General features: G+C 52.6%; 1 protein-coding gene across 9 annotated transcripts in view; it reads left to right on the plus strand.

Moving 5' to 3' along the window:
* ZNF423 (zinc finger protein 423) overlaps nucleotides 1–14,166 on the plus strand; it is a 370,202-nt gene extending 356,036 nt beyond the window's left edge. For all 9 annotated transcript variants that reach the window (XM_021094227.2, XM_084960307.1, XM_021094223.2 and 6 more), the window contains one exon: nucleotides 13,469–14,166. In XM_021094227.2, the coding sequence (XP_020949886.1) occupies nucleotides 13,469–13,498 (30 nt within the window). In that variant the 3' untranslated portion in view covers nucleotides 13,499–14,166. The remainder of the gene's footprint in view (nucleotides 1–13,468) is intronic.
* Nucleotides 14,167–20,976: the final 6,810 nt, after the last annotated feature.

Consider the following 20,976-nt stretch of genomic DNA (forward strand, 5'->3'; position numbering starts at 1 on the left):
AAGCCCTGCCTTTCTAGGTGGTGGTGGGGGGGGGGGGGTCACCCTTCGCCCTTTGTTTTGTGCCAGGCTGGACATCCTCTCGAATGGACAAGGATATACACCCACGTGTTTTCATAAGGACCTTTGCGTCATTAAATATAATCGGTCTCAGCTGCAGTTTGGATCACTGGTCCATGCATACAATTCATCACAGCAAATTAAGTCCATCATCAGAACTTCCAGCCCTGCAGCCTGGGGGTCTGTCAGCAAGGGGGCTGGGCCATGTGGGCTCCAGACGCCATTATGGGGGGTGACGAGCCATGTTTTCTGAGGACGACCACCCTCCGAATAATCTGCCAAAACAGCTCTCCATCTGCAGGCGTTAATTTTCTAGAAATTTTGAGGATGCAGGGAAGTTTTCCTCTTAGTGCAAATTTGGAGGAGCGGGTAGGATCCAAAGTTTTAAAATATCGTTTCTAAAACCGGAAAGTGCTGGGTTAGTTAAGGGACCTGAACATATGTGTTCTGTATAATTAGTGACTGTGTGACTTCGATTTTCCAGGACAGTCCTGATTTCAAGGTTTTCGTCCCAGCTATTGGCTGTTTGTCCTGATTTTTTTGGCTTAGGAGATGTGATGACTGTAAATGGAGCTAAGTTGTCTCATCCAATTTTAATGAGTAAATATTTAAAGCTCGAAAGATCTGGGAAAATTTCAGAAAAAAAAAACTAAAGGGAAAAATTCCCTCCCACTTGATTTTTCCCAACACGGCAAAATGTGTCTGCAGGTGTACCTTGTACTTGCCTGCCCGCCTCCCCCACTGAAGCAGCAGAGGAAACACTTCCATCCAGCAGGTCTGAAAACTGTCAAACTGTCAAAACAGGTCTGACTCCTTTGGGCTTGGTGGTGATGACAGGGGAGGTCTCTCTAGCGTGGCTCAGGCCCCTTTGCTCAGGGCATAGAGCCCCGGGTCTATAGGTTCCACAGATCCTCTGCAGCCTGGCCCCAGAGCTGTGCCATCAATGACAGCCACAGGCTCCGGCACAGCAGAGGAAACCCTATGCACAACGGAGGTGGAGAAGGTCTCAGCCATTACTGGCCAGTGATGTATCCGCTGGATCCCCCGGCTCCTGCCCATCCAGCTGGGACCCCTACCGGCTGCATCTCACTGCTACAGCCTGTACAACTTCCACCTTCCAGCCCTGGAACCAGAGACCCGAGGGTAACAGCTCAGGATCCGCCCTGGCATCTTGGCTGTTGGTGTAAAAAGTGACATCTCATCCTCCCACCTGCCCTCTTACTCTCTAAGATCCCACCCCATTATTTTTTACTTAATTATTTTTTGGCCATCCTTGTGGCATGTGGAAGTTCCCGGGATCAAACCGGAGCCACTGACCACAGCTGTGGCCTGAGCCACAGCAGTGACAATGCCGGATCCTTAATCCGCTGCTGGGGAACTCGCCACTCCATTTTTAAAAATTGTGGTAAAATAGACGTACATAAAGTTTACGCTCTCAACCATATTTAAGTGGAGAGCTCGTGGCATGCCAAGTCCCTTCGCGTTGCTGGGCAACCATCACGCCCTCTGCAAATCTCTTCCACCCTCCCCAACCAAAACGATGTACCCAAATCAGTAACTCCCCCAACCCCCCGGAAACCACCACCCCTTCCTGTCTCTAGGAAACTCCTAGAGGAGAATCACACAGTCTTGGTCCTTCTGTGACCTGCTCATTGCACTGAGTGCACTGTCTTCAAAGGACCCCCGCCCCCCGCCCCAGTTGCAAGAGAAAAGTATGGCACAGCTGGCGGGGGCGGGGGGACTCAGAGGAGAAGGCGGTCCTATTTCTTCTCCCCTCCCCGACCTTATCGGTGGAGGCTGCGCTCGCTGGCTGTCATTTCAGAAATATTCACTGAGGCTCGAATTCCTCTGGGGTGTAATTGGAACCCACCAGGGTTGGGGTGGCTAAGCCAAGACCTCCCTCTTCCCTGCTCCCTGAAAGAGAGAACCCCGGACGTGCCTCCCATGGGACTTTATTTTCTCAGCATCCTGGCCCAGAGGAACCTGGGTCATCGGCAGGTGGGGGTTTGTAAGGGTCCCCGCAGTGATCCCGAGCAGGTCAAGTACACGGTGAGGGGAGATGAGACACCAAAAATGATAACCAACCTCTGAACCACTTTGCCGCATGTTGTCAGTATAGGTGTGTGTGTGTGTGAGACTGTGGGGTGTCTGTGAGTGTCAGTGTTTGGGGGCAGGCATAGGTGTGGGAGATAAAAGGAAGCCTGTCATATCACGCTGCCTTCACGAGAGTTCTGGTGCCGTCCGCCCCACAATGCCTGGTTCTCCTCCCCCACGAGCTACGGTGGGTGATGGGTGGGAGGAATCTCAACTTCTTTGGAAGAAAGGAAGGTAGGAGGGGATCATTATCCTCAGGACTCGTTTTTTTTTTTGCTTTTTAGGGCCACACCAGAGGCATATGGAGGTTCCCAGGCTAGGGGTCGAATCGGAGCTGCCGCTGCTGGCCTACACCACAGCCACAGCAACGAGGGATCTGAGCTGTGCCTGTGACCTACACTGCAACTCTCAGCAACATCATATCCTTAATGCCCTGAACGTGGCTAGGGACCGAACGTGCATCCTCATGGATGCTGGTGGGGTTTGTTACCTCTGAGCCCCAACAAGAACTCCTCTCCTCAGGACTCTTGATATGGCAAACACGTGCTGTTCTCTCTGGGTGGTTGAGGGAGGGGAGGGTGGGTGTCCTAGGTTTGCTAGCACCTGGCACACCTGAAGGCACTCTGGCCAAGTGATGGGCCCCGCCCACGAGGTAGTGGTACCTGGGACCTGCAGGACCGTGCTGGCCTCCACAGAAGCTCATCTTCTACTCACCATCCTCTTCCTCGGAACATAACCGTGCAAGGTCCCATCCCATTCCCTCAGGTGAGGACCCTGCAAATGACGGGCCCTGTGCCGTCCAATAGCACTGCCCCATCCTCTGCCCCCCAACCTGGGCATCAGCCAGTCAGTGTACTGGAAGGCATCTCAAGCATCTCGAGGCCTTCTCCAAATACCAGCTGCCTCAAGCTGGCAGCCTGTGAGCTGGATTTGACCTGCAGACATGTTTTCACTGGCTGCATTGTGCTTTAAACTTGGAGATGTTTTATAGGAAAAAAGTCTCAATTTTTCAGTTTTCCTTGTAGAACCAGAAGCGTTGGCAGCACTGAGCCTGCATTCCCATGAGGCTGTCAATGCCTGGAGCCGACAAGGGCTGCCTCTTTCCTAGGAGGTTTGGGTTCTTGGGATGACGCAGTCCCCACCGTGCCTTACTGCTCTGCACCCGACCTGGGCTGAGCTCGCTGGTCCTGTGGACCTGACGGCACCTGGCCCCTGAGCCAGAGGCCTCCAATCAGGGCTGCACAGGAGGGGTCCTGCCCACTGTGGGCGGAGTCTCCCCACATCAGCCGCTGTGTTTCAGTACTTCAGCTTTTATTGTGAGTTTGACGCCCCCACTGATAGGATGTTCCATCACGTACATGGTCTGGGGTGGAAGGAGACCCTCTTTGGGTCTTGAGGGCCCAATCTTCCAGGATCATTTTTAACTGCCTTTCAGCATCTCTGTCTTGATCCCTCGTCAGGCTCTGGTGGCCTGTGCGCTCAGATTCCTGCCCTGCTTCAGCAGGATGCAATCTTAGCTTTTCAGTGTTTGATTCAGGCTCTTTGGGGGCAAGAGATCGTGTCTTAATTCGTATTTGAGATGGACCCTAGGCGCTGGTTCCAAGCAGGCACTTGGCTGGTGTGTTTATTTCTTTAATTGAAGGGTAGTTGATTTACAATGTTGTATTCATTTCTGCGGTACAGCAAAGTGACTCGGCTATATACGTGTTTTCTTTGCCAATACAGTTTATCACAGGATATTGGATATAGTTCCCTGGGCTGCACAGTAGGGCCTTGTTGCTTATCTATTCTATATATAAGAGTTTGCACCTGCTAACCCCAAACTCCCACTCCATCCCTCCCTTCCCCTTCCTCTGTGACAAGCACAGGTCTGTTTTCTAGTCTATAAGTCTGTTTCTGCCTTGTTTCTGTCTCGTTTATTTGTGTCACATTTTAGATTGCACTTATAAGTGATATCATCTGGTATTTATCTTTCTCTTTTTGACTTACCTCACTTAGTATGATAATCTCTGGGTCCATCCATTGTTGCTGCAAATGGGATTATTTCACTTCTTTTTTATGGCTTAGTAGTATTCTATTGTGTGTGTTTGTGTGTGTGTGTGTGCAGGCGCCTCCTCACCCAGGAGGCGCCAGAGTCCACAGCAGGGAACCTGTGGTCACCTGGGCTGCAAATGGGATTATTTCACTTCTTTTTTATGGCTTAGTAGTATTCTATTGTGTGTGTTTGTGTGTGTGTGTGTGGCGCCTCCTCACCCAGGAGGCACCAGAGTCCACAGCAGGGAACCTGTGGTCACCTGGCACTCTGTTGCCAAAACCCTTGATTCTCAGTCCTGAGTCTCGAGTCTGCTCGGTGCCTTGTCCCGAGGGACCCCTGCCTCCCTTTGGAGAAACAGCAACAGTGGTGGGCAAATTAACTCTGGACTGGGGGGGTCAGGCTTGTCACTTTGGGGGGACCCATTTAAAAGCAGTCCTAGAAAGATTTCACCTTCCCCTGCCTGTGACACAGCCATAAAGCCTCGTTTTCCCTTGCGCAGCTGCTTTCTAGAGTCAAGTCGCTCACCTGCGATTCTCTGCTCACAAACAGACCGACAGGACCCATTTGCATTCTGAAGTGCAGTTCCCCTGAGTCCGCGGTCCCTCTGGGCAGGTATTATTAGTTCCCTTGTTTTGTTGGGTGACTCTGAATGGGAGCCTGTTTACGGCCTGAGTTCCTAATAGAAGGCTTCAGTTCCCTCCTAATAATCTATTCTCCGGTGGGTTTTATTTCCAAAGCACAGCCGTATAGAACCTGCCCCCTTGGGAGTTTATGGGGCTTTTTTTTTTTTTCACAACAACATTTTCTCCCACATTTGCACTGGAAGGAAGAATGTTTTTCCCTCTCATGGAACTGCCTGTTGGCCAGGCCACCCGCTTTGCGCTCTGGGGTCCTGGGTGCCACAGGGTGCCAACAAGAAGGGGCTAGAGGGGGGTCTTTGCTTCCTCGCCCTGGGTCCTCAGAGTGGCGAGGAGAATGAAAGAAAGCAGCTGGTCAGCTCCTTTGGGGACACCTCCAGTAGAAGCAGTTGGGGTCACACAGCTCTTTCTAACATGCCCCCAGGTGATGGATGCGAGGTCTCTGAAACTGCTCCGGGTCTTGGTTCTGCCAGAAAGCAGCCAATCCCCCAAGCCACCCCCCCCACAAGCCAACCCCCCCAAGCCAATCCCCCCAAGCCAACTCCACTGCTCCCTGGAAGCTGGAATCTCCTTCCACGCCACGAGTTCCAGATGAATCGAGGCTCTCACACAGGAGACAGACTTTCCCGGCTAAGCGGGTGCGCCGCTCACTTCCTGCTGCTCAGAGTGGCAGACGCCAGCCTGTCTCGCTGTCTGGGAGGCAGGGCCGGGAAAGCCCCCCCCATGTCCCCACGCACCGAGGAGCTGCCTTGGCCTCGGAGGACATCTTGGGCTCTGTCCCAGGCCGGTGCGTCACCTGCTTCACTCAGGACCCTCCTGATGCCAAGGACGCACGTCCCTGCCACATGGGCAAACCTCTCCTTGCCCTCTGTGCAAACGGGCAGCCGCCGGCTTGCTGGGCGGGCCGGAGGTGGGGGGGACATGGGGACGCATCCTCGTCAGAGCCTGGGCCCCCGGGAGAGCGGCCGCGTCACCGGGCAGGCATTTAGAGGGAACCGTGGCCATCACTCACTCCTAATTTTCATGACGTGCATTAGCTAAATTGTGTTCTGAGTATTCATTCAGTGCTGTTTATGGCGTGCTCTCGAGTGCGCTTACCGTTTGTCAGAAGTGCAAACTAGCGAACATACGAGCCTTTAAGACAGGCCATCTGTTCGTCTTAGACCCTTGGACGATTGTCAAACGCTTCTAAAAATAAGTGCTCACTAGCAGAGAGGGGCTGCCCAGGTGATGCACAGCAGAGAGGGAGGCAGAGCTGCCTGCGTCTGTACCCTCCCCAAAGGACAAGATGCAGCGCGTGTGCTGGGGGGGTGGCAGGGGGGCATCCAGGAAGGGAGCAGAGGGAGAGAAGAGTGGGAAGGCCCTGCTGAGAGGCCTTTTTGGCGGGAGGCGTGCGCTCTCCCTGTTCCTTGCCGCTCATGTAACTCCACAGCTCAAATACCTTCGATGGCTCCCCATGGCCCAGATTTAAGGGCAAGCTGCCTCGTCTGGCATCAAGGAACCTCATCAATAAGGCCCCCGCCTTCCTTTCCAGGCTTGTCTCCATGGCACATACCCTGCGCTTCTGCCAAGCTGAATTATTCATTGTTCCCCCAACATATGCTGCACTTTCGCATTTCACAGGCAGAAAAGTGCTGTGGTTAAGAGTGGGTTCTGCACGCAGACTGCATGCACGGGTGCAGCTCCTGCACCGCCATTACCAGCTGCAGGACCTCAACTCTGTGCCTCAGTTTTCTCATCTGTATAATAGGGATATGAGCGTCTTTCACTCCCAGGCTTGTGGTGAGGCTTCAGGGAGTTAATGTAAGCGAAAAGTTAAGAAGGACCCAGTGAGTTCGGGATAATTGTTAGCTGAGGTTGTTATCAGGATGCTTCACACTTCCAGCCTTTGTCTGGGCGGTCCCATCTCCCCAGACACACACACACACACACACACACACACACACACACACACACACACACCAGTGCAAGGTCTAACCTGAGCCATCCATCCCCCTCACGGGGCAGGTGGGAGGCCAGCTTCTTCCTTAAGCCCTTTGCAATCAGAAATCGTCCCTTTTTGTGAAATCTCACCCCCTTCCTCATCCATGAGCTGGTAAAGGTCTCACTCTGTCTTCCGTCCACCACATACAGCCAGGCCCCGTGTTTGTTAAATAAACAAATTACAGAATCCCATTTAGCCTGAACACGGCTGTAATCTGAGCCCAAAGGATCTACCTTTTCCCCTGGCAATGAATCTTCCCGTGGTTAAGGCAGGTTCCTGGACTTGCTCCCTGCTCCTGGAGACCACTCTCTGTAAAGCCAGCCTCTGAGAGCCTTTGAGGCCAAAGCTGCCAGGGAGTGACCTAGGGACAGGCAGTGGGGAGAAAGAGGATCGGCCATAGCCTCTTTGCCAACGCAGAACCACAAAGAGGTGATGTGAGGTCAAGGTGAGGTCAGGTGGCTTCCGCAGGTGAGGCTGGGTGAGCAGGGCGGGTGGGAGGACCTAGGGGTGGGGGCCGTGTCCCCGCGCCCTTAATCTGCTGCAACGATTGAGGACCAGTCGTTCTCTTGTACCCCCACCCTCACTGCGGAACTGTGAGCTTCTCGAGGGGAAGGCTGGGGCTACTCCATTTCAGTGGGTCCTGCGCCCGCCTGGGGCCTCGGTGCACGGCTGTGGAAGGAATGAGTGAATGAATGAATGAAATGATGAGTACACACCCCCTGCTTCCCACACAAAGTCTCTGTGAGGTTCCCCAGCTCACCAGATACTCCCCTGTCTCCCCTGGGGGAGGAAGAGCAGTGAAGTGAGGGATTTGGTGGGGGCTTTGGTGGGGAGGAGGCAGGGAGGGTAGGGCCTCCATCAGACGCTGCTGCTCCAGGGTCAAGACCACCCAAGGTGCCGCCTTTTCCTGGGCGCTCCTGAGACCTTGGCAGCCCTCAGGACATGCAGGAGGAGCAGCTGGGAGAGGCAAGGTTGGTCAGTCCATCAAACCTCCGTGAAGCCCCTACCGCAGACCCCAAACCATGTTTGGGTCCCAGAGGGGTACAAGCAGGGAACATACAGGCCCCCAATCACAGAGCATCCTGTATTACGGACATCATTTATGGACATGTAAGGAGCCCTGACCCTTGGCCAACCTGGGGTAAAAAAGTACACTTGCACTATCTCCTGAGTCCTTGGGGCATCTTAGGAAGTGGGCTGTGTTATTTCTGCACCCCTTGACACCCCAGAGGTCAGAGCACTTGCCCAAGGCCACATGGCTGGGAAGCGGCAGAGCCAAGATTCAGACCCACGACCCAGCCCATCTCGGCCCATCTCAGCCCTCTGAGTGCTTGTTGCCTGCCTTGCCATCGCCCAGGGCAGGGGCTAGCACGAGGGGGGCCCTTGCAAAGGACCAGGCGAGGTGTCAGGACTTCAGAAATGTTTGGTCATCGGCATGGCTGGAGCACAGGAGGGGCAGCTGATACTGACCTAGGGTGCAGAGAACTCCTCTCGAGCCCGTGCCCGTGCATCCCCGGGGATGCTGAACCATCTCTCATGGCCTCGCAGGCGGTGTTTTCCAGGGCACCAGGCAGCCAGCATGGTTAAGCACCGTGAGTCTTTTCTATTTGACTCTGTGATGGCATCAAAGGGGGACACCAAGCAAAGAACAGAAAATAGTGCCAAGATCTGGAGAAGAAATCTCAATTGTAGACTAGGGAGGGACATGTGTGTGTGTGTGCACACATGCACACATGCATACGTGCAAATGGAGGTGGGTTGAGCCACCTTGATAGCCCCACTCCTGGGGCTAGTGAAATGGGAATGGCCCCCCAGCAGAATGTCCAGCTGGCCCACGCTAGCTTATGTTTGGGTTTTGGAAGGATGGTCCAGCCACAGACTCTGTGATCCTGGTGCTGCTTCATGGCCCAACACATACCCAGGCGTGGGCTCCAGACTGGGATTATTTTACTGCTGAATTCCTAGCAACGAATGTGATGGCTGTCACCCAGTAGGGATTTAATAAAGTTTTGTTGAACGAATGAATGAATAGGTAGTTCCCATTGTGGCTCAGCGGTGAAGAACTCCAATAGAATCCATAACGAGGTGGGTTTGATCCCTGGCCCTGGCCCAGTGGGCTAAAGGATCCAGTGTTGCTGTGACCTGTGGTATATGTCGCAGATGCAGCTTGGATCTGATGTTGCTGTGGCTTCGATCTGGCGTTGGTGTGGCATAGGCTGGCGGCTACAGCTCCAATTAGACCCCTAGCCTGGGAATTTCCATGTGCCATGGGGCAGCCCTACAAAGCAAAAAAAGCAAAGGGAAGGAAGGAAGAAAGGAAAGAAAAAGGGGAGTTCCCGTGTCATGGCTCAGTGGTTAACGAATCCAACTAGGAACCATGAGGTTGTGGGTTCAATCCCTGGCCTCACTCAGTGGGTTAAGGATCCGGCGTTGCCTTGAGCTGTGGTGTAGGTTGCAAACGCAGCCCGGATCCCGCGTTGCTGTGGTGTAGGCCGGCAGCTATGGCTCCTATTCGACCCCTAGCCTGGGAACCTCCATATGCCATGGGAGTGGCCCAAGAAATGGCAAAAAGACAAAAAAAAAAAAAAAAAAAAAAAAAAAAAAGAAAAAGAATGAATGAACGACCATGTAAATGAAAGTGAGGCTGTGACAGAGGGAACCCGGCCTCAACCATCCGAGGATGGCTTCCACGGAGAGAGGGTTTACCAGGTGCCCACGGGGGGCCGACGCCTCGCCCATCACTCACTTGTGTCCAGGGGCAGAGGGGCACCAGGCCGAGGCGCCTGGAACAGGCCCGACCGGAAACCTCCACCGCGAGAGCCGCCCTTGCTCTGCAGAGCCGGTGGATCTCGGCCGCAAACCCGTGCCACCCACCCCCTCCCGTTCTCCCGTTTTATTTTTCTCACCTGCTCCTCGGCCCACACCTGCGTCTCCCTGGCAGGCAGAGAAGCCCGTGTGGATGCCAGAGGCCCCCTCTAGGCATCTTCCCCTCCTTCTTGGCTTCCGCCCCCGCCCCAGCCCCGGCCTTTATGATGCCGGGAAGGGTTTATCCGCGGGGTGGGTAGCATCTTTAAAAAACGATTTTCTTCCTTCTCTGAAGGGGCTAAAAATAGCACAGGCATAAACAGAGAAATAGACATTAAGCCAAAATGCCCTTGTGAGAACCATGCCGGGTGGAGAGAACTCTTTAAGACGACTGGATGAGGCTGCTTCCCCCAGCCATCGAACCGACCGCAGCTCCAAGCCGTGGGGAAAGCGGCGGCGGCGGCGGGTTTGCGGGGTTATTGAGCGGCGGCCGGGTCTCCGCCGGGAGCCACTGCGCGCACAGGTGTGGTGGTGATTGGTGAGTCCCCGGGACGGTCCCCGCCACCCACTCCTGCCCTTTCCGAGACTGTGCCCTGGGCCTCTGGAGGAGCTGATGCCATCACGGCCAAGCGCAAGGGCTTCTGAGCCTCGCCCCTTCCCCCATACTAATTGGGTGGCCCTGATCGGGCTTCTTGTCATAACTGCCTTTCTGCGCCATTAATCCCACACCCAACACGTGCACGTCTGTGTGCCTCTTGGCATCCCCCCCCTCACCTAGTCAGGCCCCTCCAGGGCTGGGTCCAGCTGGACTCCTTCCCTCCCTTCCGCTGGGCGCAGCCCCAGGGCCCAGCATCCGGCAGGCCCTTCCTAACACAGTGCTGAATGAATTCTGGTGCCTGGCCCTCTCTGGGCGTCAAGTTTCAACATTTCCATCTGCTGTGACATCCTGGGGCTTCTGCTGCTGTCGAACTTCAGGGAAGGAAGTGTCACCCTCCTGTCTCAGAACCCTCATTGAGGAAGTTCTTCCTTGAGTCTAACCACAGCTACTGCTCCTTAAGACAGAAGGCCGCTGTTGCTCTCACCTGAGAAGTGGCATTTATTCGGTCGATGTCCTCACCAGTGGTCCTAGATGGAGGTTTCCACCTCCAGGATTTCTCTGCCGGGCTGAGCCCCTGTGGGTCACACCAGCCCTGTCCTTGGCATCTTGGCGAGAGGCTGCTTCTTTATCCAGAGAGCCCCCAACACCACCACCGGCCCCCTCCCCCTCCCCGCATATTACCGGTGGGTGGTCCTCAGGATTCTGTAAGGATCAAATATCCTCTGGTTTTCTGGTGCCTATGACACAGAGTCCGCATTCAGGGCTCCCAGCAGTGCTCCGTGTGACCTCTGTGCTGGGATCACCCTGCTGGTGCCTGCATATGCCCATGCTCTGCATATGCCCGGTTTCCTCCCTCTCCATACCTTGGTCTATGCTGTGCCCTCCACTTGGAATATGCCCTCTCCCCTTTCCGCCGACCTACATCCTGCCTACATACGTAGTCGTTTATTTATCCTTCCATTGATTCAAAAATATTTACTCAGTGTCTGCTTCGGGCCAGGCTCTAGGGAAGATAATTTGAGAACGAGCAAAGAGCTATACGTGTTTACCTTCCTACCATCGCTCCTCTTCCGCCTCCCCAACCCTTTACAAATAAAGAAGGACCTGACCACACCCAGACAGCCCGGGCCACGTGGCACCGTTAACTGCCAGGCGGGAGGGTGAGGCCACCTCTCCTTCCTGGCAGCTGCGCCTGCCACAGCCCTTCTAGGTGGGGGCTGTCCTGGGGTCCGGTCTGCATGGTGGGGCCGAGAAAGGCAGGGATGCCCTCCAGCCTGCAGCTCAACGAGACGGCCAGTCGGGCACTTGGGAGGCACATTGATGTGTGGGAGGTGGGTTGGAGGGGCCTCGGGGGGCTGCAGGATGGGAGCCCCGTGCACCTAGAGGACTTCAAGGGTGACCTGATTGGGAAGAGAGAGGAGGCAGGAACTGAATCCACAAAGGCTTGGAAGGCAGGAGAATGGTTTGATGGAGGGTGGGCTCAGCTCCCTGCAGGACTGGCTGGCTGTCCCTGCACAAGTGCGGGGAGAGGTGCCGCGGCTGGAGGGTGGCCGTTCCCATGGAAACCGCCGCATCCCATCTGTGGCCTCAGACAACCTGCCTTGTGCCTCTGGGTCCCTGACCGAGGTGCCAGGCCACGCTGGCAGCGTTTATGCCTGTGTCTGGAGAGGAGTTTGGATGATCGGGGGTAGGGCGCTGTGGGAAGCCTACCTTCTCCACCAAGCCCCTGGCTTTTTGGATTCCAGTTGCCACCCCTCCTGCGTCCTAGTTGGGTGTACTTGAGCCTGTCTGAGCCTCGGTTTCCTCATTTTACCATCTCGTGCCTTGTAAGGCTGCTGTGAGGATTGAAAGAGATGTGCCTGCAACATCACACAGCATGCCTGCTTGCCAGACTCTGGCCATGTGGCCTGCGCCCGGGAGCCCAAGGAAGGAGGACAGCAGTGGCTGGCGCTCTGTGCTGTGAGAGTCAGTGGGCATCTGCTGTGTGAGGACAGGGTGCTGCCTTTCGCCGGCCGTGAGCTTGCCGGAGGGATTGGTGACATCATCTATGGAGGCAGTAGCCATGCCTGCAGTGGGAAGAGGCTGCCATGGGGGCCCTGGGCTGGGGAGCCAGGGTGGCCCCAGGTCTCCTCTGGAAGCTGCGGGCATCTCACAGCCCAGACCTGGAGCCCAGGAGAGAGAGGCAGTGCCACATCTGACCCCTGGTGGTCATTGGCAGAGCTGCAGGAGCGGCTCCCAGCCACGGGGAGTGCCTAAGTCTGGGCATCTGGAAGATGCTCCCCAGCAGGGCTGCTCTGCCCTGGGTGGCTTTCGCATCCTTTCGCCAGGTGTCATGAGGCCCTGAATACCACCTGAGGCTTTGATGAGATTGATCGGGATTTGGAACACAGACCACTGAAAAGAAACAAAAAGACTGTAGCCTCTTAGAGGCCAAATCCCACCCCCAGCCCCAGGCCACTGGCCCCTATAAAGACAGTCCCACACTGCTGCTCTGTTCTGCTCTGGCTGGTGCGAGGGGGGGGACGTGTGACGGGCTGTGGGAAGACGGAAGCACTTGGCCAGAGGGTCCCATCTGGGCCCTGAATTCCCAAGCGGATTCAGACAAACTATATAACGTTCTTCTGGCCAGAGCCCTGTCACATGACAGCACAGGCAGGCTCCCTCCTCCGGCGCGCTCCCTGTGGGTGACCTGCGCACAGCCTCGGCCGCAGGCACCGTGGCCGCCCCCTGCCCCAGCATGTCCATACCGCTCCATGTCCATGCCACTCGGGTGTTTCTTGGCCAGAGAGCTGCATGGCACATCTGCTGTCTCCCTCCACTAGGCTCAGAGCAGTTCCTGGGAAGGACCAAGAGGGAGATCTGGGGGAAGCCTGCAGGCAATCAGATATCATTGCCTCCTGATCATTAGAGCAAAAGGGAGATGGAGCGGTGAACAGGGATGTTTTGAATTCCTGCTCCCTCCCCAGCTTTGCCCCTCTCCCTCCGTACAGCCAGTCCCCACGCGAAGACCTGAATGGTCTACAAAAAAATTCAGAGGGAGCCCAGGTTGGTGGCAACAGGAGCCGATCCCCAAGCCCCAAATCAACGCGGCGTCTTGGCAGCTGCGTCCCCGGAGCACTTTTTCCTTGTTGCATTTTGTTCGGTAATAATCGCGATGCTTTTCTGCCGCGCTCGGCGTAAATGCACCGAGTGGGAGGGGATGGGCATGCTCTCCATTCTTCTGCCCTCATGCGTGTCTCCTTTCTTCGCCTTTGCAGAACCACACGATGAGCCAGCACGCACAGTGAGGGACCGCTCGACAGGACACCTCTCCGCAGAAGGCTTGCCGGAGACGCCGTGGGGAGGGCCATTTGAACATTACATCCAATCAAAGTGTCATTTGCAACCCAGATGTAAAACTCTAATGATTTGGCCATGAGGCGCTGCTATTATAAGCAGCTGGAAATGAATATTAATGGCAGAGATTAAAAGTATTCCATGCTCAGTATTTTTTATTGTCCTGCTACAGCTAGTGTGCTTTTAGAGTTTCCGCCGCAGACTACATTTCTAGAGTTAGAGAAACCCGCTTTTTGAGGCTATTGTCCTTTGTTCCTCCATGTATTATATTGATAGTTTTTTAAAAAGGATTAGTGTGATTTTTTTTTCTTTGCTTCTTTTTTTTTTTTTTTTCTTTCTTGTTTTTCTTTCCCCCCCTTCGGTTAACTACTTTTTAATTGCAATTCTAGGTAATTGTGCATCGTGATGTGATTGCTTGGCTATTGTCTGAATATTTCCTTTTAATTTTTTAATTAAAGACTAATGCTTTGATTGGATTTGCCAGTTCACCGGACAGTGATTAAAACTATGTAATGAATATAATCGGTTTCAGTGCAACTGGATGGTCTGCTTTTAAATGTGACTTAATCTGACTGCAGTAACTAGTACAGTTCAATAAAGGGAATCCATGCGAATAGCATCCGGCTGCCTGATTCTCTCTTCCCCAGCCCAGGGCTGCGGGGGTGCTGTCGTCACCTACGGGGTGTGTCCACAAGTGAGTTCCCGTGGATCACATGTGCCAAGGGGGACCTGCACACAATAGATCCGGCTTCCCTCGGGAAGGAAGAAGTGTAGTAACCTAATGCACACAGACTGACTGAGCTGGCAGGGGGCATGGAACTCAGAGTGGGAGGGACCTTTAAATACTCTGATCGTCTCGGTTGTGGAGGGGGAAACTGAGGTCCAAGGATAAGTGGGCAGCTACGCCAAGGCCACACACTGGGTTGGTAGGAGGGCTTTCCCCCTGGAGTCTGGCTTTCCCGGGTGCTGGATGCCGCTGGTCACGTGCTTAACCCTTACCTTGACCGGGCTCTGGACAGGACCTGGATTCTAGTTATGGCCAAGGTGCGGGGATGGGACAAGAGCTCAGGACGGCTCCCCAGCCCCATAAGATCCAGAGCTAGGGTCTGAAGAGCGGAGCGGGGTAGGAGCAGAAGATTCTGGACACAGAAATCAGTGGGATATTGCAGTGCTGGGACCAGTGGCTGTGAGCAGGTCTCCAGTGGGGCAAGCGAGGTGCCTTGGTTTTTTGGGGGGGGGGGATCTCAGGGGATCCCAGCTCTCAAGGACCCCAAGAATGGGTGTCTCCTGACACTTTGCACCCTAGGCATCCTGAGGATGCCTCAGGGCCCACCCAGCAGCCTTATCCTCCCACCTGGCCATCCACCCCTACCTCCATCATGCTGGTGCTTGGCCAACTTGCCAATCAGAAGCCAGGCCTTCGGAATCTGCACGGGGAAGCTCTTCCTTGTTAACTTTTCACAAGGGGCAGGAAAATTGGTTATTACCCTCTGCAGAGCGGAAATGAAATAGGCAGACAGATTGTACCTAATTATAATGTAATACTAAGTCGTGGCGTGGAATTTGGAGCAATTATACCCAGCATCTTCTGACTCCCGGATCGAGGGGCTTCTGTAAGAGTTCCCCTTGCTGCCACCGTGTGTAAGCATCTGACATGGGTGGGGCTGTTAGCTTTTCTAAAGGCATTTTTTACGCCTGAGAATCTGTGGGGAGACTCCTGCTACCTGTGGACAGAATGAAGCAGCTGTTCTTTAATTTCAGGGCTCTTTCCTCCTAGAAGCCAAAGGTGGTGAACTCCACTTTTTAGTCCTGTGGGGACGTGGCCGTTTTAGGGAAGATCTTATGGTAGATACGGGTGTTCCCCAAAGTATGGCTGGGCACGGGCTGGGAGGCTGCCCTGAGTCCACAGCCAAGCCTGCCTTTCGGATGCGGGGCTGATACTGGCAGCAGGACCCAGCATGACCTGGGGCTTGCTAGATCACTGATCACCGTCTCTGGACACTCTCCAGTCCGGATTTATCCTGAACCCCATGGAACCCAGGTGAGTCCTCAGTAAGTACCAATAGAAGATTTGATTTGACGGTTGGTGGCGTAGGGCTAAATTAGTCACTGCCCCCATTAAAAATACAGCGGGGGGTTTAAGAGCTTTTCACGCCGTGTGGGAATCAGCAGCGAAGCCGGCGGATGCCTTGGGTAAGGAGAGAGGCAGCCTAGGGGACCGCGAGGTAATGAGGTTTATGGTGATGACAAGGCAGCCAGGGAACCCCACCGGCTCCCCCCCTCACCCCGGCCCCATTGTTCTCGAGCTGGCTCTGCCCCCGCTGCTTCAGCTGAGAGCCCCTCGTGACTTTGTGCGGGGAGGGGGCTTGTAGGGGGGACAGGGCGTCCCTTACTGGGACTTGTATTTGTCACCATCAGGCAGGATTGGGGTGGGGGTAGGGCAGGGCTATAACCCAGTGCTTCCCAGACCCCTGCTTCCTTCTAGTCAAATGGTTCAGAGCTGGGATGTGCTGCTTTACCCCTCAGCTCTGCAGGATCTCAAGAGGGTCACTGGGCAGGTCGTAGGAAAGGATGTCGATAGGAAAGGAAGGGCTGGGTACAGGGAAAGACCCGAAGTGGTGCAGTTATTGTTAGGAGGACCGTGAATCCAGCATCCCACCCAGGAGGGGGCCCTGTCAGCAGAGCTTGGGATGGGATCCGCCATGAGTGGTTTGGGTGCTGGAGTAGAGTGTTCGGTGGTGAGGTCACTGGAGACCTAACTTTACTGGCGCTGGGTTTGCATGTACAAATCATGTTTCTAGTGGCTCTGTGGGTATTTTGCCCAAGACTCCTGCGCCACAGATCCCTGTCCTTGGTATCTGCCTAGAGCTTCTGGATTAGCAGATGCATAAGGGCTTTGGTCTCAGTGGAGAAGCTACCATAGGAAGAATCTTCTCGAGTTTCCCCATCCATAGAGAATGCTCCTTCCAAACTCACAGGATGTTTAATATTAAACTTTTCGCCTACTATCTTATTCCCTCCCAAAGCGGGCATCCTTAGGGGTGGGTTCTATACCTCCAAGCAAGCGTTCAGTAAATAGGACCGAGACTTCAATCCATTCATTCATCCAGATATTTATGGAGCTGCTCCTGTGTACCAGGCACCGCACAAGGTGCTGGGGACATAGGGGTGCACACAGGATGTGATACCTGCCTTTCCGGAGCTCACAGTCACATGACAGCCGTCTAGAAACAAGGGTGCCAATAAACATCCAGTGGCACACAGTGATGGGAAAGGGCTGGGCTGTGTGAGATGAACAGGGACGCACCGAAGAAGGGGCATATTGAGGGAAGCCTTGCTAGGGAAGTGATTTGCATTCAGGGTCAAAGAATGAAAGCATCTAGGCAGACCTAGAGCAGTGGGAAGAAAGCACCATGAATGCCAAAGCCCTGAGCTGGAACCTTAGGGATCTCTGGTTATACTGGGGTTCAGTTTTAGATGGATTAAAACAAGCCTGCAGATATTCAGAGTCTCATCCAAGGTCACACAATTCAGGATAGAACTGAGACTATAGTTTGGGTGTCCTGCCTTCTAGCCCTGGGCGTCTGACTCTCCTCTGTGGCCATCATCTATTTGTTGAAGGGCAAATTGATTGAATACTTATTATTATGAGGAATAAAATGACATACCCTGTAGGAAAGACTGCCAGCTCTCCTCTTTTTCCATACTAAATTAACCCTGCTTTTTTTTTTTAATCTGAGCACATATCACCTTGGAGAGGAGAAGGCTCAGATAATATACCCTATCCATTCTAGAAGATGGGTGTGGCCATTTTACTCTTGGTGGTCATATTTTTTCCACTAATGGGATATAAATAAGATATATATAAATTCTAAGAATTGTCTTTAAAGAGAAAAAATGAACTCATCCCCAATCCGTCTTAATGACTGGAATGTAGATGCAATAGCTGGAGCTCCAGAAGCCATTTTGAACCATGAGGCAACCTGGAAATAGAAGCCACACATGGGTTGAGCAACTATATAGAAGGAGCCTGGATCTCCAAGAGTCCCAAATACATACTAGCTCTGTCCTCCTTCCAAAAGCCTTGAACTTAAGAAATGAGTTCTTGTTCAAGCCAATATTATTTGGGTTTTTCTGTAACAGTTGAATCAATTCTTAACTAAAACAAATTGAATATGTATGTAGACGGCTTCCAAGTAAGAGCAAATTTAAAAGGTTCAAAGAAAAGGTATGAGATGGTTAAAAACATTTGATGCCTAGGAGATCTAGCTCAGTGACATACTACAGTTGAGATGTATTTGGCTCATAGGTGTATGGGGTTGGGCTGATCTGGGCTGGGCTTAGCTCAGCTTGGCTGATCTGATCTGGGAGTCTGGCTCTTGGTGAGTGTGGGCTGGCCTCATTGGGATGACTGAGTCCCCTCAACCCTGCTCTTCACGTTCGAGCCTCTGGCAGGGTAGCCTGAGCCTGTTCTTTTCATGGCATTGGCCAAGGGCAAGGGCAGAGCAGTCCATCTGTTCAAGAACTTGCAAGCTTTTGCTTCTGCATTATGTTTGCTCACGTGGCCAAACTTAGACTCAAGGGCAGGGGAATATACCCCACCTACTGATGGGAGGAGCTGCAAGATCTTAGCACAAAGGGCTGGATTCAGGGAGGGATGGAGAATTGGAGTCACTAATATAGCTAATCTATCACAGAACTGAAAGGCCCCCTTCTCTCCTCCCAAGGCAAAGCCTGACAGTTATTAGGTACCTCCCATGACCACATATTTGGAAACAAACTGAGGTGGTCCAGCTTGGTCTTGTTTGTTTGTTTGTTTGTTTAGGGCTGCACCCACAGCATATGGAGGTTCCCAGGCTAGGGGTCCAATTGGAGCTATAGCCGTTGGCCTATACCACAGCCACAGAAACACAGGTTCTGAGCCACGTTTATGACCTACACAACAGCTCACAGCAATGCCGGATCCTTAACCCACTGAGCAAGGCAAGGGATTGAACCCTTGTCCTCATGGATACTAGTTGGGTTGGTTAACTGCTGAGCCACTATGGGACTCCGGTCCATATTGGTCTTGATGGGTCGGACCTTGTCTTTGGAGAAGAGAGAGGCACCCTCAAAGGACCTATCCCCCAAGTGCTTGGTAGTTATCAAAGCAAGTTCGCTGGGCCACTATCTTGACAATTTACAGTAGTTGACATTGGATCACTCAGGCTTGCCAGGAGACAAAGATTCGAGGCACCCTCAGTGTCTCAGAAGAGGAGAAAACAACCACCCCTTAGCAAAAGCCAGGAGTTCCCGATATGCCCCAGAGGGTTAGGAACACAACATAGTGTCTGTGAGAATGCAGGTTCAATACCTGGCCTCGCCCAGTGGGTTAAGGATTTGGTGTTGCCTCAAGCTATGGTGTAGGTCACAGATCTGGTATTGCTGCAGTTGTGGCACAGACCTGCAGCTACAGTTCCGATTCGACCCCTAGCCCAGGAACCATATGCCACAGGTGCAGCCTTTAAAAAAAAGAAAGAAAAAACAAAACAAAAGCCAAACATTTCCAATTCTGTCTTGCTCAGTCTCTCTCCAGAAGCACCAAATAAGATGCAGTTTGCCCTGCACATCTCTGGCTGTGTCCATCTTCCATACCTTTGCCCATGCTGTTCCTCTTCCTAGAATGCCCTTCCCTTTTTTTTTTTTTTTTTCTTTTGGCTTTTTGCCTTTTCTTGGGCCACTCCCTCAGCGTATGGAGGTTCCCAGGCTAGGGGTCGAATCAGAGCTGTAGCTGCTGGCCTATGCCACAGCCACAGCAACTCGGGATCGGAGCCGTGTCTGCAAACTACATCACAGCTCAAGGCAATGCCAGATCCTTTACCACTGAGCAAGGCCAGGGATCGAACCCACAACCTCATGGTTCCTAGTCGGATTCGTTAACCACTGAACCAAGATGGGAACTCTGCCCTTCCCTTCTTTTCTAAAGACATTATTAATCCCTACTTTAAACTCAATTCAGGTGTCTAATTTTCAAGGCCAAGACTTGGTTAAGGGTGAGTGAAGCATTCACCTTGGGTGCAATTTAAGGAGGATCCAAAAATCTCAATAATCAAGATAAACAGTATTTAACAGTATATTTTTAAAAAAAATCAAATTGGCAAACTACAGCCAACAGGCTGGCAGCCTGTTTTGTTTTTTTTTTAATTGTAAATAAACTATAATAAAAAAATAAATTAGAGAGTTCCCATTGTGGCTCACTGGAAACAAATCTGACTAGTATCCATGAAGATGCAGGTTTGATCCCTGGCCTTGCTCAGTGGGTTAAGGATCCGGTGTTGCTGCGAACTGTGGTGTAGGTTGCAGATGTGGCTCGGATCTGGCGTTGCTGTGGCTGTGGTGTAGGTCAGTGGCTACAGCTCTGTTTCGACCCCTAGTCTGGGAACCTCCATATGCCATGGATGCAGCCCTAAAAGACAAAAAAATTATAAAAATTTAAAAATTAATTAATTTAGAAAAGCTTTATTGGAACAGGACTGGGATTAGGGTGGAGCAAGCATGGTAGAATTCTGCAAAGCAGTGTTGGAGTTTGTCATCATTAAACATTTTATTCATTGTGAATTTTTTGCATTAATTTTGAATTTTCAAAAAATACATATTGCATTAAAGTGTTATTCTGAGTTTTTTTGCCATTCACTTAAATTTTGTGCCCATGGCAAGTGCTTCACTTATTTCACCCTAGCAATGGCCCTGTTCATCCTCCAGGCAACCTACTTTGAGCTCCAGGAATCATCAGAAGAAATGTGCTGATAATAACAACTCTGATAATAGCTGGTATATAAGTCTATCACTGCACACTGACAGACTTTTATAATCATCTGTCTCTGGGGACTGTGTATCAGTTAGGATAGGCTAGATATGGCCCAGTAACAAAAAGGCCCCTAATTGCAGTTGCCTAACACAAGAATGATTTATTTCTCACTCATGTGACATAATCACTGTGGATCTCCAGGGGGCTTACTTCACAATCTCTTGGGAAGTTGGTCTCAGAGAGCAGACTACCATTAGTGTGGTCAGGAACCAAGCCAGAGAGACACTGGGAACTTGGGAGGGTCTCATAGTGTCAATTTAATTCTCTTGCCTGGGCATCTCTCTCTCTCTCTCTCTCTCTCTCTCTTTCTCTCACACACACACACACACACACACACACACACACACACACACACACTCATACAAAACTTCAACTCACAACTTACTGGCCAGCAACTCTCACATGGCTCTGCTCCATCACAAGGAGGCAGGAAGTACAATCTCCTGTGCCTGGGTGAACAAAAAACTGGCAAAGAAGTTCCCATCATGGCTCAGAGGAAACGAATCTAACTAGCATCCATGAGGACGCAGGTTCAATCCCTGGCCTCGTTAAGTGGGTTAAAGATTGGGCATTGCCATGAGC

Source organism: Sus scrofa, chromosome 6 (genome assembly GCF_054392235.1).
Source record: "Sus scrofa isolate SSC_HxYL_T2T_F1_AM1 chromosome 6, Sscrofa_HxYL_maternal_Yorkshire_Landrace_v2.0, whole genome shotgun sequence".
In the NCBI taxonomy this organism is placed as follows: Eukaryota; Metazoa; Chordata; class Mammalia; order Artiodactyla; family Suidae; genus Sus; species Sus scrofa.